This window comes from Thrips palmi, unplaced genomic scaffold (genome assembly GCF_012932325.1).
Source record: "Thrips palmi isolate BJ-2018 unplaced genomic scaffold, TpBJ-2018v1 HiC_scaffold_11, whole genome shotgun sequence".
NCBI classification, from domain to species: Eukaryota; Metazoa; Arthropoda; class Insecta; order Thysanoptera; family Thripidae; genus Thrips; species Thrips palmi.
The window spans coordinates 10165577-10182505 of NW_023144622.1; the positions used below are offsets into that span (position 1 = coordinate 10165577).

The 16929-nt window shown below is 46.5% G+C and overlaps 2 protein-coding genes across 2 annotated transcripts; one reads left to right on the forward strand and one right to left on the reverse strand.

The window, feature by feature from the left end:
- Positions 1 to 704: 704 nt before the first annotated feature.
- On the forward strand, positions 705 to 6605 carry LOC117639750. The gene is made up of 6 exons (XM_034375625.1): positions 705 to 839; positions 1213 to 1481; positions 2410 to 2523; positions 4504 to 4695; positions 5684 to 5746; positions 6453 to 6605. Exons 1-6 carry the CDS (start codon positions 758 to 760, stop codon positions 6603 to 6605), a joined length of 873 nt encoding a protein of 290 aa, XP_034231516.1. The 5' UTR covers positions 705 to 757.
- A 4511-nt stretch (positions 6606 to 11116) lies between these two features.
- Positions 11117 to 16478, reverse strand: LOC117639751 (the record flags this gene model as incomplete). The annotated part of the gene is made up of 2 exons (XM_034375626.1): positions 11117 to 12720; positions 15745 to 16478. Coding segments are annotated over 2 exons (2338 nt in total), but the record flags the coding sequence as incomplete, so codon positions are not given.
- Positions 16479 to 16929: the final 451 nt, after the last annotated feature.

A 16929-nucleotide genomic window follows, 5' to 3' on the forward strand; every position in this document is an offset into this window, starting at 1 on the left:
ACTGTGTACATTTTATGCAGGAAGATGCATAAAATGTACACAGTGATGCATAATTTTATACACACCTTACGGACGTTTCTGCGCATGCATAACTATGCATAAAAAGTGCGGCCTTATGCATTTAAAAAGTCCATAAGAATTTAGTGTGATAAATTGGACAAAAATCAGCTTGTTGAACGTGACACAACGTCTCGCCCGAAAGTCTCGCCAAAATTTGGTCTAGCCACAATATTGTTAGACTTTTGATTTCGCAAAAGCTGCCTTTCTACAGGGGCAATGTGCGACTTTTTGCCTACCTTTCCCGCGCCTGCACTGTTGAAAAAGCCGCACATTTCAAGGCAAAGGGTACGGCTAGACCGTACCTCACGGTATACAGGACAACTGTACCCAAAAACCGTGCTTCCCATAAGGGCCCATGTTATGGAAAACCGTACTCCGTATCCCAAAAGCCGTACTGGATGAAGTACGGTGGTACCAGGCAAATTGTCTCCCAGACTGAGCCTGTACCTTTTCCCGTGGATTTTTTCTACAGTGTGATTCAGGAGCACACTTTGCGGGTCTGAATGCAAGTACCGTGTGTCTCGCAGGACTGTCGCGTAGCGTGGCCGAACTGTTGAACGGCCTGGGCGACCCCGCCACGTCGTGCAGCCTCACAGTGCACCGCGGCGCGGCGGGCGGCGAGGCCGGCGGCGATGTGTGGAGTGGCCAGGTGCGGCCCGCGGAGGACGCGGCGGCCGGCCTGGCGGCAGGGCTGCTCATGTTCCGGCTGGCGCGCTGCGGAGCCTTGGAGCGACTGAAGCAGCAGCAAGCCACGCCTCCGAAGCAGCTGCGTCCCGCCGGTGAGTGTCATACACTGAGAATGAAAGAGTCATGATCATGACTAAAATTTTGGGCGAGGAATTCTTTATTACCCAAATTTGGGTCATAATTTTATGGAGCTATATAGGGAGCTGATACACCCTTCCTTACCCAAAATTGGACAAGGAAACATTCCTCACCCACATTTGGGTGAGAAAGTAAACATCGCCTAAAATTGGGTATTGATCATGACTTTTTCATTCTCAGTGTAGGGTCAGTAGACAGTTGGGTTTTGTAGTCTGCGGTTATAGAGAGCTCCACATAGATGCTGTGTCAAAAGGACTCAAGACTCCATGAATTTTACACTTTTGCCTTCGAAAATTTCTGACAGTGTGCTCTTTTTCTCTGCCGCAGCCCCTCAGTGGACTGAACGCTCCAACGAGGGACAGTGGGAAATGACAGTGGAGGAGATGGCGTCCGGCATGGAGGCGGGCGCCAAGGTGGCGCGAGGAAGAGACTGGCTGACCTACAAAGAGGTGGGCGAGCCGCCGGGGCGAGCCACTGTCGTCTCCAAGACCGAGGACGGCATGGTGTCTGTGGTGTGGGACCAGAACAAAGTGGCTGGCCGGTACCGCATGGGTTTCGACGGCAGATACGACTTACGCCTGCTACCCAGTCCGTTGGTGAGTACACATCTCTAAAGTATCGCAGAGGAGGCTCTTAAATAGTGTTGATACAAACATTGTAGTGATTCAGGCTGGCCACTCGCGATAACTTGAATGACGTTACACTGTAAACTCAAAACTTTACTCTCATTCCAGGAACGTGACATCACGTTGAAATGAATGTGGCTGATTCACGTCCAAACGAACGTGACACAATGCTGAAAGGAACGTGATAGTTTGTGAAATTCCTGGAATGAGAGTGTTGGTACACTCTACTTGGCGTGTACTCGGAAGCTCACTCGCACATGAGTAAACTTTGATGAGTACACTCACGAGAGTAAACTCAGATGATTTCACTCCCACGAGAGTAATCTCAGATGAGTACACTCCCACGAGATAGTCCACTTCCACGAGAGTACTCAAATGGAGTACCTACCTTAGCACACCTGACAATATGCACTCTGAGAATCCGAACGCTGTGAGTATTGCATTAATTGGTGCAATGCCTTTTCATGCCACATGAAGTGCAATGCCTTTCGCATTCCCATGCAGTAGCATCGAGGGCATATTCGGGACGCATAGCACGTGTGGCACGATATCCCAATACACAGCGCCATACGTGCTAGGTTCATTGCGTTTGGAATCTCAGTGCAGCTAAAGGTTGTCTGAGCTGTCTGAGCACACGCCCGTGGCAGCGTATTCAAGAATGGAGGAGAGTGTATTGAGAACACAGTTCAGTTTTCAGAGTAGGGGGATTACATAGGAATAGATTCTGGCACTGGTGATACTTAAAAACGGGCTTCCAAAAAGGCCCACCTGCTTTTCGTAAATGAATTAAGGTTTGCCCTTTTTTGCGTGTTCTGCAAGTGGACGCGACATAAACGGAAGGTCTATGAATCTCGGACTGGACAACCGCTTGACCGGCTTGTATTCGCCAATGTTGCAGATGGCTCACATAGGAGCGAAGGTAGGGGATGTTTTCATCGATGCGAAAACTACGAGCTCGACGTTGGGCCCCAAGAACATGTCTCTGGTGTTAACTAGTGGCGCTCTTGATAAGGTACGTATATTTTCAGGTAAAAGTGGTAGTCGACGCAAACCGCACTGGATTCCAATGGAAAGGAAAGAAACAGACTCTTTCGTCTCTTACACTGTCGCAGCACTTTGTTATCGGACAAGACCTTTTCAGAAAGTCCAGGCCCCCGACCAAACAGATTCAGGGGGTACACTTAGATTTCGGCCAAACTCTTTTTACGCAAGAAAAATATACATCAGACTAATAACAGTTGGTGCCTAAATTTATATCCACAACCTTTCAGAATTTTAAAAACCAGAAAGGGGGTAAAATGGTTCAAGTTATCACATGCTTAACGCAGATTTTGGGTCTTAATTGCACACTAAATTCTTGTGGACTTTTTTATTGGCTGAGCGACAGCGAAGCCCGTTACTCAGGTGGGGTTGAAAAGTTTTGTCTGTCTGTCTGTGTGTGTGTCTGTCTGTCTGTCAGCACTACTCCTCCTGAACGGCTCGGCCGATCTGGCTGAGATTTTGCACACTTTTTAGGTATGTCCTTGGCTCGGCACACGCGAAATTTCACTATCCTAGCTCAACTGGTTCAGTTTTTATAGCCGAAAAACACATAAAAAACGGCGAAAAATAGAGATTTCTGCAGATAGACCACTTCTGTCTTGGAGAAAGGGGGGTCCAGCCCCCCAGCCTCGACAAGTTAAAAAGTGACAAGGGTCAAGATCGTGTTATCTGTAGATAAAACAACTCTATTTACAATGTAGGGGGTTTGGGGGGCGGAGCCCCCCAGCATTCAACAAGTTAAAAAATACACTGGTAAAACAAAGGCATAAAAATTACGCCCTTTAGGGCATAAATACTCTTTTACGCCTTTGCAAGGGCATAATCGTTTTATGCCCTTGGGAAGGGCGTAAATGGTATAGGAATTTCAAGCAAAATTTTAATGCCCTTCCCAAAGGCATTAACGATTTATGCCCTTGAAGGGCGTAAATCGTTTACGCCCTTTAGGGGCATAATTTTTATGCCTTTGTTTCACCAGTGTAACCGACAACGGACGAGCCATTGCCTGCCGCAGGCAGGCTAGCGCCGCAGGCCAAGGTAGGTACGCCAGGCGTGGATTGGAGGAACAGGCAGCGAGACATCGCGAAGCCTGTTACGACAAGACGCGGTCTGGCGTAAACCTACCTTGTGCATAGTTATGCATGCTCAGAAACGTCCATATGTTATGCATAATATTATGCATCACTGTGTACATTTTATGCAGGAAGATGCATAAAATGTACACAGTGATGCATAATTTTATACATAACATATGGACGATTCTGAGCATGCATAACTATGCATAAAAAATGCGTCTTTATGCATTTAAAAAGTCCACAAGAATTAAGTGTGTGCTGAGTTAACCAGATATGAACAGAATATGATTTCTTATCAAAAACTCTTATCATTTTCGTCTCAAAGCGACCAAACATAGTAGAAAATGATAAAAAACCTTACTCACAATTTCGCGACCAGATGGCCGGAAACGACCTATACACGGGAAAAAGGTTCATTCTACCCCATATATATGTTTAATATGATTCGGAAAGGGTGTGGATATGTATCTTGGCACCAACTTCAGGGTACATTCTTCATCTCATTTATTATTCTTACGAAAGAAAAAGTTGAACCGAAGTCTGAGTCTACCCTGAATATGTTCCCTTGTGAAAACCTCTCGGGTCTCCCAGAAACTCCCCTCGGAACTCCCTGCACAGTGGGCCAGAAGACCGGTGGCGGCGGCCAAAACTCTTGACGCGTGTTGAGCTCCAGGGTCGCTAAATGGGACTTGAACCGAACGTGTGACCCCACCAATGGATTGCTCTCTGAACGAGGAATCGATTGATGGGGTCACATGGTCGATTCAAATCCTGCTTAGCGACTCAGGAGCTCAAAACGCGTCTGGAGTTTTGGCCGCCTCCACTGGGCTTCTGGCCCACTGTGCCCTGGAAGTAACGTTCGTCTTTTCCCTTTCCAGGCGCGATTCATCTTCGCGCTGCCTTGCAGCGTCATTCCGTTCTGGAGCCAGAAGGTGCTGGAGCTGCTGGCGCCCCGCCTGGAGGGCCTGCACATGTTGGACCCGCTGCAGCGCCACCTCGACGTGGCCCTGGGGATGCCGCACCTGCAGGCGCTCAGCATCACCGGCGTGACTGGGGAGCAGCTGAAGCAGGTGAGAAAGCGTCCGCAACAGCACGGTGGAACTCTCCGAACACACTAAATAGGGTACTTTCGTAGATCCCTGAACCGGAAGCACACAGACGCCATGTTGGCGGAAGTAGATCCAAACTTGACATGGGAAAGAGACGTTCGTCAAAGGTATCGGCCACACTTGAACATAAACAGTCGTTTGATACTTGTTTGCAGTGCATGTGTGTTTCGCGAGCAATATTTGTACAGCTCGGCTATAGTTTTGGATCCGAAGAGAGGTTAGTTTCCGGCCAATTTGGCGTCTGCTGGTCTGCTTGCTTCCGGTGCAGGATCTACGAAAGTACCCTATTCTTAAGGACTTTTTATGCATAGTTATGCATGCGCAGGTACGTCCATATGTTATGTATAATTTTATGCATCACTGTGTACATCTTATGCAGGAAAATGCATAAAATGTACACAGTGATGCATAATTTTCTACATACCTTATGGACGTTTCTGCGCATGCATAACTATGCATAAAAAATGCGTCCTTATGCATTTAAAAAGTCCATAAGAATTTAGTGTGAAGTAACCGACCGTAACCGCCATTCCTGAGAATCGCGGGAGATTTTCCGCACTCGGAAAACCTTACACACTACTTAAGCCTGGTAATGGCGACTTGCTGGGAAAAAACTCATTACAAGCTAACGCAAGACCGTGGCTTGTTGTAACAGGGTTCGCGATGCTGCGCCAGCTCCAACAACCTACGCCTGGCGTTTACACCTACCTTCATTGTGCGGAAAAACCACAGTGAATCCCGTTAATTTTTTTGCCGGGATTTACTGTAGTCAGAACACAGGATTTATACAGTATTTGCCCATTTTGTGCAAAATTTCGTACACATGTGTACGTTAGAAGCCTAGAAGCGCTAAAAGTGTGATGTCTCGTACAAAATTTGTACAAAAACATTTCGTGTGTGGCAAACGCCTCAGAATGCGTGAAATAATTTCGATTCCGGCTGCCCTCAGGTGAGCCAGATGGCGTCGCTGCGCCGCCTGGAGCTGCACTGCACGCTGGCCGCCCCGCTCCCGGTGCTCTCGTTCCCGGCGGTGCCGGCGGGGCTGCTCTGGCTGCGCTGCGGCGTGCACCCGCTGGCCACGGCGCTGGCCCTGGTCCGCGCGCACGCCGCCACACTGGAGGAGCTGCAGCTGGTGGCGGCCTCCACCGAGCCCTACGGCTGCCCCGACCTGGCCGGGGAGCTGCGCCACTGCCAACTCAAGAAGCTCAAGCGGATGGTGCTGCTGCGCCAGACCGTGAACGATGCCACCTGTCGTCACGGCAAGGAGGCCTGCCGTGTGCAGACGCAGCAGCTCTGGGATGCGTTCGTGGAGAGCCACCTGGATGTTCACATCGTTTGTAGTGTTTGCGACAGAGCGGAGTTCCAGAAATCGCAGCTGAAGTCAGTGACCTTGTAGGGCTGGTAATTTGTGACATTTGCCACCTTGTAGAACTTCAGAAATCGCAGTTCCAAAACTTTGAACGCGCAGTTTCAGAAGTCCCTTCTGACTGTTTATTTTGTGGTGATTGTGAGTGTTCAGAAATCGTAGGGAAGGGTTTAATTTGGTGCTATGTGTGAGTAAGAGTCTGTCTCGTTTATGTTATGACACTTCCCTGTGTCATTCGAGCTCGTTTAATAGTCGTGATTATTCAACTTTTTTTTTTCATTTTCCGACTAAATTTGTCATATTTGTTGGTGGATTGCCTAATGATTCATGTCTATTAATTTTTCTTATTCAGAGTGTTGTTCTTCGAGCTTTTCTTCCCCAGCCCGTGCGTTCCCTGACAGTGGGTTTCCTGACAGTGGCTTTGTGCTGTGTCATGTTAAAAGCTGAATCTTCACATTTTGTACGTGACTATTTGTTATGTATCGAGCATGCAATTTATAAATGAATTAATGGTGTGTACTCCACTTCTTTAGCATGCCGTTTTCCCCATACCCGAGTGTGTGCGTGGTTGCCACCACCTGCCCTTCGCCACAGGGCACTTACCTGTATACATGGATTGCCATGGTTTACTTCATAAATCTATGTTGCGCGTTTACGAAGGAACTCTGCAAATTTAAGGTCTTACATTTAGGTTAAGTAAGGCCAGGTTGACCTTCTTATAAAATACCAGTTCAAATTTCATGCTGCGCTCAAAGTTTCTTCGAAAAAATTAAGACCAGACGTCAAAAAAATTTGGAACTTCAACCACCTCTATGGTCCAATCCAAAAATTATATCAGAAAATTTAAACAGCCAAATTAAATAATAATAAAAACCAAACTTTAAACTTGAGCTGAATAAATAAAAATTGGTTAATTTTAGTGTTCTTATGTGGTTGCTTTAAGTTCCTGGTGTAAATTTTTGGTTTGAACCATAGATGTGGTTGAAGCGAAGCGTTCCAGATTTTTTTGAGGTCTGGTCTCAATTCTTGTTGAAGAAACTTAGAGCGCAAGATGAAATTTTAGGTTTTCTTAAGGGGGGACCCTGGTGAAACTTTCAAGTAGGCTTCAAAATAATCCCCCCAGTCCAAAAAACCCATGGGGCATCCCATGAGCCATGGTGGTACATGGGATGCCATGGGCCGATTCTTTCCATGGGAACGATTCCCCGTGATTTTTGGAACAACTTCTCATGGTGTCTAGCGACCCAGGGGGAAAGGTACCATGATGCAGTGTGAGTCATGGGTGGCACTTTGTTGCCTTGGCAGAGTCTCTTGCGACTACAACATGATGAGCACGTAGAGATACATGACTCTTTTCAACTGTCACCCCCTAAACTTTTGACGCTACATCCGATTTTGCAATCATATTTTGTCTGGAGGGCACTGTTGAGATGATATGACCTATAATTGAAAATCAGGCGGAGACTTCAACGCACGAGCAGGACTGCCTTCTCATGGGAAGTCCGAACCCATGGAAAAGTTTGCATCATGGGGAAGGCCCTCCCATGATGATCAGCCTGCACCATGGAAAACAACCTCCATTTTTCATGGCATGCCGCTTGTCCATGGTGCGGAACCGCGGTCTCATGGTATTTCAATGCGCTGTCATGGAATTTGTGTCATGGGATCCCATGCAATCCATGGTTTTTTGGGACTGGGCCAGGAAGTTGAAACTTTGCTTAATTATTAGATTCATGATGGTGAGTTCCCAAAACAAAATTCAATCCAAAATATTGAACGGTCTCTGAGAAAAGTGGCTTTTTAGTGTTTTTTGGAGCGTTGGGGAAAAATCTTCCTGCGTCTTTGATTGGGACGGAAAGCCTTGAAAATTTTTTTGGGTTATCCGAAAGATGTATAGAAGAGATTTTAGTGACGGAATTTTCAAATTCAACTTCTGTCCTGAGATATAAGTTTTCAAATTTTAACATTTAAAAAAAAAGTCATTTTTTTCCCTTTTTTCAAACTTTTAGGTGTGTTTTAAAAAAAGTAGGGCTGATATCAAGATTCCGTCACTAAAATTTGTCGACAAGTCATCAATGAATAGAGTCCATGCAAGACGACTCATGTAGGTGTCAACCAGGAACGCAGGGAGTCTTTCTACGACAAAATTTTTTGTCGACTGAACAAAGCTGTGAAGTTGAGCGTAGAAGCCAACGACAACTGATCTCAATGTTATTTCCTTCCAAATGATAAAGAAACTACTCACTTAGCTTATAGGTGTTCAACCTGTTGAATCTGAAACCTTCTATGCACTTTTTTATCTATGAACTTTGAAAATACAATTTATTGGAATTTTGGCGATTTTTTCACCAGGGTCCCCCCTTAATGAAATGGAAAAGTGACTGTTCCCAATACAAAGAAGTATTTTTAGTAACAAAACATGAACGACCCAAAACACGAAATCTTAAAAGAATTTCAACAGCGGTATTTTAGAAGATTGTCAACCTGACCTAATCTGGATGTAAGGCCTTAACAGCGCACTCTGTACAATCTGTTCAGCGTGTACTCACAAGCTCTATCCTACGAGAGTGTACTGAGATGAGGATGAGTACACTTCCAGGAGAGTGAACTGACAATGAGGTGAGTACTCCCTGGAGAGTGCTCAGATGAGTACCCACGTAAGCATGCCTGGCTCTGACAGTATATGTAGCTGAAGATGTGTCCTCGTCTGATCACTTCTCGTGGGAGTCTACTCGTGAGTACACGCTAAAGGGTGTGCAGAGTACCTCTGGCGTTGGAAACAAGGAACTAGGATCACGACTGCGTGTCACAGTTTCTCGCCAGGTTAGCAAAAGAGAAGAAAGAAAAAGACATCACGTAAAGCGAACATTTTATTGAAATTGATTTAGAAACACCAACACCGACAGGCTAAGGCTAGGGAAAATTCCCAAAGATCACATTGGAAAAAGGCATTTTTCAACATAACTGAGTTCAATGTGACCACAAATGCATTTGCAGTAAGCAAGCCAACAAACAAGGAAAACAAAAAGATTGATCTTACTGCGATGTTCCTCTATACAAAACACTAGGATGACACAACTTCAGTACGGAAACCAACAGGTCTCATAAACCAATAATTCAGTTGCTCATTTCTTACTTAATAAGAACTAGATAGGGCTGAAACTATTAGGGTTCAAAAACATGTCGGTCCATATAAACATAACAATGATTCAGTTGCCTGTCCAGTCCATTAGCTAGAAGCCTGATTGAAAGGCCATCTGAGCTCAAGGGCGGTGGGAGGAGGAGACGGCCACGGGGAGCAGTCTCCCGGACATCCGGCGCCCCTGCCGTGCGAGGCGAAGGCAGACTGCCCGGCCCGCTCGTTGACGTGCGCGTGGCAGCCCCACGTGCACCACTCGCAGTCCCCAGGGCCGTAGCAGTGGCCGCGGGTGAGGCGCAGGTGGAGGCGAGCGTTGCGGACCAGCAGGGCCTGGACGGCGGGGTGGTGCAGCCAGCCGTGGGGGCACACGCCTCGCGGCGGGGCCACCTGCAGCACGGCGAGGCGGGGCGCGGACGACGGAGTCAGCGCGCGCACGAAGCAGTCCGGCGCCGCCGTCTGCAGGGCCAGGGTCTGCAGGTGGGGGAAGTGGTGCAAAGAAGCAGCCAGCTGCTCAAAGAAGTCCAGCCCCAACGCGCCACCCAGCTCCAGGGCTTCCACTGTGCGAGCGGACCGCGACTCGACCAAAGCCAGGAGGGGGGCGGCCTGGCTCTCCCTGCCGACAGGGAAGGACACTGAACGGAGCTGTGAAGATCGAGCGAGGAAGTCCAGAGTGCCGGGAGAGTAGACCACCAGGGTCATTCCACGCCAAGTCGTCAGGGTCCAGACCGACACGTTCGCCGAACCCGGCGATTTTTTTCAGCGATTGTTAGTCCTATGGGACTATGAAAGACCCCACACTTTTTTTCCCGAAAAGTGGTCAGGGGTCTGAGATATCGCAATTTGAAAATTTTCACTAAAAACGTTTTTGGTCTTGAAAACTTGTGAATATCTCCAAAAGTATTCGTCGTATCAAAAAAAATTGATATACCTTTGGGAAAGGGATAAAAAAGGGAAAAAAAAAATGAGACCTGTCCGAAAGTTGTAGGAAAATTTTTTCATTTTTCAAAATTTTTGAGTCAATTTTTCAAAATGACGGCAAATGGGGAGTCCCTTTAACCAAATTGGAGGGGGTTTGGCTTAAAATTTACCTTAATACCTTCTCTAAACAAAAGGACAAACCACAAAAAGATTATTTTTAGTTTGGGAGAACGAGCGTTTTTTGTGGACCTCTGCATACCCATTTTTGGCCTTATCCTACCCCTCGCGCCACACGCGCGCGCCCCTGTGCTCTGCTGCTAGGGTTTACGTTTTGGTGTTTGGGGGTCCTCCATCAGATGACACTCAAATGAAGTTTTCCTCGTCCCTCTTCCCTTTTTCTATTAGAGCAATCGACATGGCGCCTGGATGGCTGGCAACCGAATACGCCTGTGTACGAGGGTTTCCAAATGGGAAACCGGCAGGCGTCCCAGGGTTCGTTCCACCCGCCCTCGTGCCTCGCGCCGCTCGCTCCACTGTGGGCGCGACAAGGGGCATTCTGCGCGAGACTAGGCTACACTGTGGGAACAAATTACAGTAAATCCTGTAGTGATTAGTACAGCTGTCACTGTAGTTCAGAGTACAGGATTTACTGTACTTTTATACAGGGCGGCCGACCTGGAGACTCCTGTTAAGGGCTGAGATGAGTTCTACTGGAAGATACTCTTTTTGGAAAAATTCTGTGAATTCTTCACTATATTCGAGGGGTTCTTGGGTGTCCTCCTGAGGGTTATCTTGAAGGGCGTGGTCGGGGGTGAAGATTTTGGGGGAATTCTTCTAGCCCCCTCCCATTGGAGGTTTGGGGGGGGAGTATTTTTCCCGCATAGCTTTTTGGGCCCAAACCCATATGGGTGCCATTGGGGGTTCTTGGGTGGATTGATTCTAGAAAGTTTTTCCATGATTCATTTCTTGTTATGTTGATGAGTCTTTGTTTCTTTTTTTATGGCATCTAGTGCTTCCAGGTTTTCTGGGGATCGATGACGAGTAAGTTCTCTGAGGGCTAATCTTCTTTTTTCTACAGCTTCTTGGCATGCTTGGTTCCACCATGGTTTTGGGGCATGTTTAGCTCCTGTGGAAATAGCCTTTCTTTTTTTTGATGCTTTATCCATACCTGTTGTCATGAGGGCGACTAATTCGTTGTATGCTGCGAGGTTTATCTGTTTTTTCCAGAGTTGGTTGCCATGATTTCTGATTTCTTCTTGATATTTCTCCCAGTCCCTTTCTTCTATCTTCCATTTTCTTGTTGTAAAGAATTTTTTAAGTGGGGAGATTCCTCTACCCATCTGGATGGTAATCAGAGCTGGGATGTGATCACTTCCCATTGAGTCTTCCATTAATTCCCATTCTGTTGCTAGAGAGATTGTAGGGGAGGAGAGGGCTAGATCTATCACTGTGTTTCTTTGGTTGTTCCTGCCCAGCCGGGTCGCCTGGCCCTTATTCAGTAGAGTCAGATCATTCAAGGTGATCCAGTCAAATACCTGGGTTCCTCTTGGATCGTTTCTGGGTTCTCCCCAGTGTAGGTGATGGGCGTTAAAGTCTCCTCCTATTATCATAGGTTGCTTGATACTGTTTGAGACTAGAGACCAGCTTTGAGGAGTTGTTGTTCTAGATGGAATGACATATATGCTATATATGTAGAGTGGATTATCTTCTTTGAGTATCTTTACTCCTGTAAGTTCTATTCCTATATCATCAGGTAGGTCTATAGAGATGGTTTCAAATTTTACTGATGTGTGGACGCAGATGGTGTTTCCACGTCCTCCTAGAGGGGGAAGTCCGTTGAAGATCCAGTATTGGCCCATTTTCTTATGGTTTAGGAAGAACATTTGGGATTCCTGGATTATGTGGGAGTTTGGTTTATCGTGTTTGAGCTCTTGGTTGCCCTGGGCAGGTTTCTTCCCTTTGGTCTTAGAGTCCCTGTTTTGTGGGATTGAGCTCCTAGCTTTGGGTCTAGGAGGGCCTTGCTTTGAGTTGCTTGGGTCGGTGGGGGGCTGAGCGGATTTTTGGGGTTCAGGAGGGGCTTCGAAGCAGTCCATTTGTTCTTGGGATTCAATATCAATGGTCTCGGGTTGGACATCATATTCCAGTTCTGTTGTAAATACCTTGAGCATTTCTTGTTCCACCACTTGTTGCGTGGTGCGGTTGTCGCTGGCACTTGTAGCCAGGGTGACCACTTGTTCGATGAGGTTGGAAAAGACTTTAAGGAAGCCTTCAAACATCTCACTTGAAATAGGGATTTTTTCCCCTTGTTTTCTAGGGGGGCTGGTTGGATTCTTGGTTGGTTTATCCTGGAGGTTCTGTTTAGGAAGTCTGGGGAATTGTTCTCTATGCGGAGACCAAGTTTGGGGTGCAGGTCTCTGGTGGGAGCTTCTGGCTGCTTGAGCGTATGATATATTCTTTCTAGCCATTTTTTTCCTGATTTCGCGTTCGCTTTTCCATTTTGGGCAAATTTCTTTATCTTCAGATGAGTGTTCGCTAGTTTTGCAGTAGATGCAGTACCTTTGTTCTGATACCGTCGAGTCCCCTAAAGTGGGACGATTTTTACGGAAAATCGTCTGTTATTCACAGAATAACGATGACACCGAAAATCGCCGGGGATTTAAGAATCTTCATGTCAAAACACGTCTTTTACCGAAAACAAATTTTTTTTTTTAGCCCATGGGGCTCCAGTAGGAGCAGCAAGAACCGTGTCCCAATTTAGGAGCCAAAGTCTCCTAAAGTGGGACAAAGTCCCCTAAAGTGGGACACGTTCATTCGTTTTCGCCCAAAAACTGCAGTAGCAAAAAATTTCTTAAAATGTATTATGTCCTAAATTAAATTTGAAGCAAGATTGGTTCTGAAGTCTTTTTCGATATCTCGACTGGCTAAGCTGATATGAGTCTCTTCAATCAATTAGATTTCGTTAGATATATTTAAATTAGAAACAGCCGTAGCGCCTAAACCAATTGAAATACGGCGAAAACCAATAAAACAAAATGGTCTTAAAATTTAATTTCTGACCAAAACCATTTTAAGAAATTTTTTGCTCAGGTCATATTTTATAAGTTTCGAAATGCACGGCAAGAAATACATGTTGAAATTTTGAAAATTAAAAACCGTTTACCCGGCAACTTTTTTTCTAAAAATTTTTTTGTTCAAAATATGATTTTACGTAAGATTTGTCTTATGGTCGATAACGATATCTTTGTAGGTTAAGCCAAGAGGACGCATTTGCTTTCAAACATTGACTAAATTTTGTGCTGACTTAAAGCGTACCGAATAACCGTTCTTGCCCGACTGCCTGGGCCTCCAAACCGACCTGGCAACCTAATATATACAAGGCAGCGTTTGTAGGACGCTGGAGGTGAATGTAACGCCTCTGAATCGGTCAAAACCTAAAAGAAACGAAGGAAATGCATGTGTCCCACTTTACAGCCCCTCCGATAGACTGTCCCAGAAAGAAGTCGATGTTCTGTTACTCATCCGCACACCCAGGGAAAGTGTTCCTTTTGTTAAAAAAAAGACTAAATTCTTTCGCGGAGGTGTCTCGGACAGAATTTAGAGGTCGCGCATCGGCAAAAAAGCGAAAAATGCCGTTTTTTTGGCCCGTCTCGTTTATTTTTTGTAAAAAAATGACGGAGGGACGGGCATATAGTATGATCCCTGCTGTGCGTCCGTCCGTCCGTCCGTCCGTCCGTTCGTCCGAGGACTTCCCGTGGTCCGATCTTGACCAAATTTGGTATGCAGCCTCCTTGGCTGACCCTAAGAACCGCCCGGTGGCAGCAAATCCGATCCGAGCCCCGGGGGCGCTGCTGCAGGTGCATCATGGTCTACATGGGGTCGAAGGGGATTTCGGCAACGGATACAGCTAGGAGGGCATGTAGGGGTATTTTTGGAATCGGGGCGACGAGAAAAAACCAACGGTGCCAGTTTCAAGTGAATTGGAGAAGTTTGGACCCGGGTTCAAATCCCAGTGGGGTATATTTTCAACATTCTTTTTACTCGAGTTTTTGCATTGTTTCTGATGTTTTTGAAGGTGCTGATGACGAAAATAACATAAATTTGGACCCCAGACTGAGGTTCAAATCCCGTTAGGGTGAAACATTAGCGAAATTCACACATTTCTAAATGTACGGGACGGGCCAAAGTTGCCGATGTATATCGCTACTTTTCCTGTTATTGTACATTCCGCCCGATTGCTCCCGCGGGGGTACATCCTCCCCTCCTCCCGCCACTCACTTGAACTCCTGGCATGTTTGGGCTCCCGTTCTGCACAAAACCGACGCAGCCCGAGCCCTTAAAAGTCCGCATAATCGACCAAAACTAATCTTTTTTCTGAAAAAAATTCAAAAAAATGCAAATTGGGGTACAGGGGGTTCGAATTAGGGTCAGGTGTTGGTTTAGAACGAAAGAGAATCACAAAAAACGTAGGATGGCGGTCATAGGAGTTTGCCATATGAGTATCGGAGCCGCCCGGGCGGCCGGAAATTTGCAAATTTCAGTAAAACTGCCGTTTTTTCGCCCTTTTTCGCCACTGTCACGCTTTTCACCGGCAAGCGTTAAAAGCATCGGCAAGCGTTAGAATGCTAAGGGAGGAGTGTCTTGATGTCGGAAGAACCCAAGTGGGTGGCGTCAAACCGGTGGAAAGCGTGACAGTGGCGAAAAAGGGCGAAAAAACGGCAGTTTTACTGAAATTTGCAAATTTCCGGCCGCCCGGGCGGCTCCGATACTCATATGGCAAACTCCTATGACCGCCATCCTACGTTTTTTGTGATTCTCTTTCGTTCTAAACCAACACCTGACCCTAATTCGAACCCCCTGTACCCCAATTTGCATTTTTTTGAATTTTTTTCAGAAAAAAAATTAGTTTTGGTCGATTATGCGGACTTTTAAGGGCTCGGGCTGCGTCGGTTTTGTGCAGAACGGGAGCCCAAACATGCCAGGAGTTCAAGTGAGTGGCGGGAGGAGGGGAGGATGTACCCCCGCGGGAGCAATCGGGCGGAATGTACAAAAAAACGGCATTTTTCGCTTTTTTGCCGATGCGCGACCTCTAAATTCTGTCCGAGACACCTCCGCGAAAGAATTTAGTCTTTTTTTAACAAAAGGAACACTTTCCCTGGGTGTGCGGATGAGTAACAGAACATCGACTTCTTTCTGGGACAGTCTACCCTCCGAAGATTGCTTCCCACCGTAAAACGAAGTGTCGGAAACAAATTTTCTAAAGTGCATCTTGTAGATAAAAGAACGCGCTACAACATGTCTGAAGTCTAGAATGGTCCGAGCATCAACGGCTCGAAGCCCCGAATCCGCGCTAGACGTCTGAAATAACTTCTCTCTTTTTCTGCATCAAATTCCAATTTTCAAGATTTTTTGGGGGAGGGGGTATGAGCGGGAACAAGACACTCTGTGCGGATATGGTCTTGGAGAGGTCCTACCGTCTCAAAAACATTTTTTACCTCGCAAAATATCCACGCGTTGGCCGCTTACGGCCTACAATAGGGAAAATAGTCAAAATGTCCCACTTTAGGGTTCGTGTTCACATTTAGGGGACTTGACGGTACACAGTTGTCCAAAGTGTGGGAGTTGTCTCCGCATTTGGCACACCTGGGTCTAGTTCCTTTACAGTCATTTGAATTGTGGCCGAATCGGGCACATTTTCTGCATCTCTTAACTGTTTGGACGTATTCTCGCACTGGAGTTCTAAGTCCATAGAGGGATATGTACTTTGGAAGTCTTTGTCCTGAGAAGTAAATTTTCCAAGAGTTGGAACTAATCCAGTTTTCACCTTCTCTTTTTGAAAGGGTCTCAGCTGAGACAATTTTGATGTTTGATTCTGCTGCCTCCATGAATTCTTCTTGAGTGAAAACCTCATCCAAGTTGTCAATGACTCCAATTCTAGTAATTCTTGTGATGGGAATTTCCGCTGACCAGTTATTGTTTTTGCAGGTGTTGGAGTCCAGGAACTTATTCGCTGCTTCTGGAGTATTGAAGTAGATTGCCATTCTGTTGGCGCCTGTGGTCTTAGCGTGACTATAGCCCCTATGGTTCTCTGAGATAATTCTAGTTGTGGCTGTAGGATGTAGACGGCCAATGTTGAGGCCATCATTGCTGCGAACCACCACGACAAAATCTGGCCCCAGGTCATCTGGTGAATATCTGTTCTTTGATTTATCCATTGATATTTCATGCTCGATCCTTCTTCTGGTGGGGTCGATTCCATCCTCCTCAATTTGGGAGGGGTCCACTGAGATCTTTCTCTTTCCTCCCGTGAATAAAGAATTCCCTCTTGAGTTTTCATGGCTATTATTGCCCTTTTCCGAGCCTTTCCTATCATACCCCCCCCCCCCCCCCACGGGTCATACATCTTCCACACTTCACACGACAACCTCGTGGTAACTGAGGTTAGGTCGAATTTGAATTTTCGCGCGCGTAGGTCGACCCGTGTGCTCGCCTCGGCTGCTCACACGGAACCTTATATCCGCTTGGGCGATGGTGGATAGTGGACAGTGGACATTTCAGGGTGCGACGTTGCCAGCCTGCTTTTTTTATTTACTTTCCCCGTCTTGTCACCACCCAAATGGTGCTCATCTCGTGTTTTAGCCATTTCTAACTCACTATGCAAGAAATGCAGCTGGAGCAGCTTAGGAAAAAAACGCAATAAGTTCAAAATGATGATATTGTTATTGGTGAGCGGCAACGTCGCACTGAACCAGCGCCTTTTAACCGGGAACAGACT

Bases quoted from the DNA above. Each gene is read 5' to 3' on its own strand.
- LOC117639750 (XM_034375625.1), top strand. From the start codon at position 758: ATGTTCCGGCTGGCGCGCTGCGGAGCCTTGGAGCGACTGAAGCAGCAG. The intron at 840-1,212 runs GTGAGTGTCATA...TCTCTGCCGCAG, and splicing joins GAAGCAGCTGCGTCCCGCCG to CCCCTCAGTGGACTGAACGC. The intron at 5,747-6,452 runs GTGCTCTCGTTC...TTTCTTATTCAG, and splicing joins CGCTGGCCGCCCCGCTCCCG to AGTGTTGTTCTTCGAGCTTT.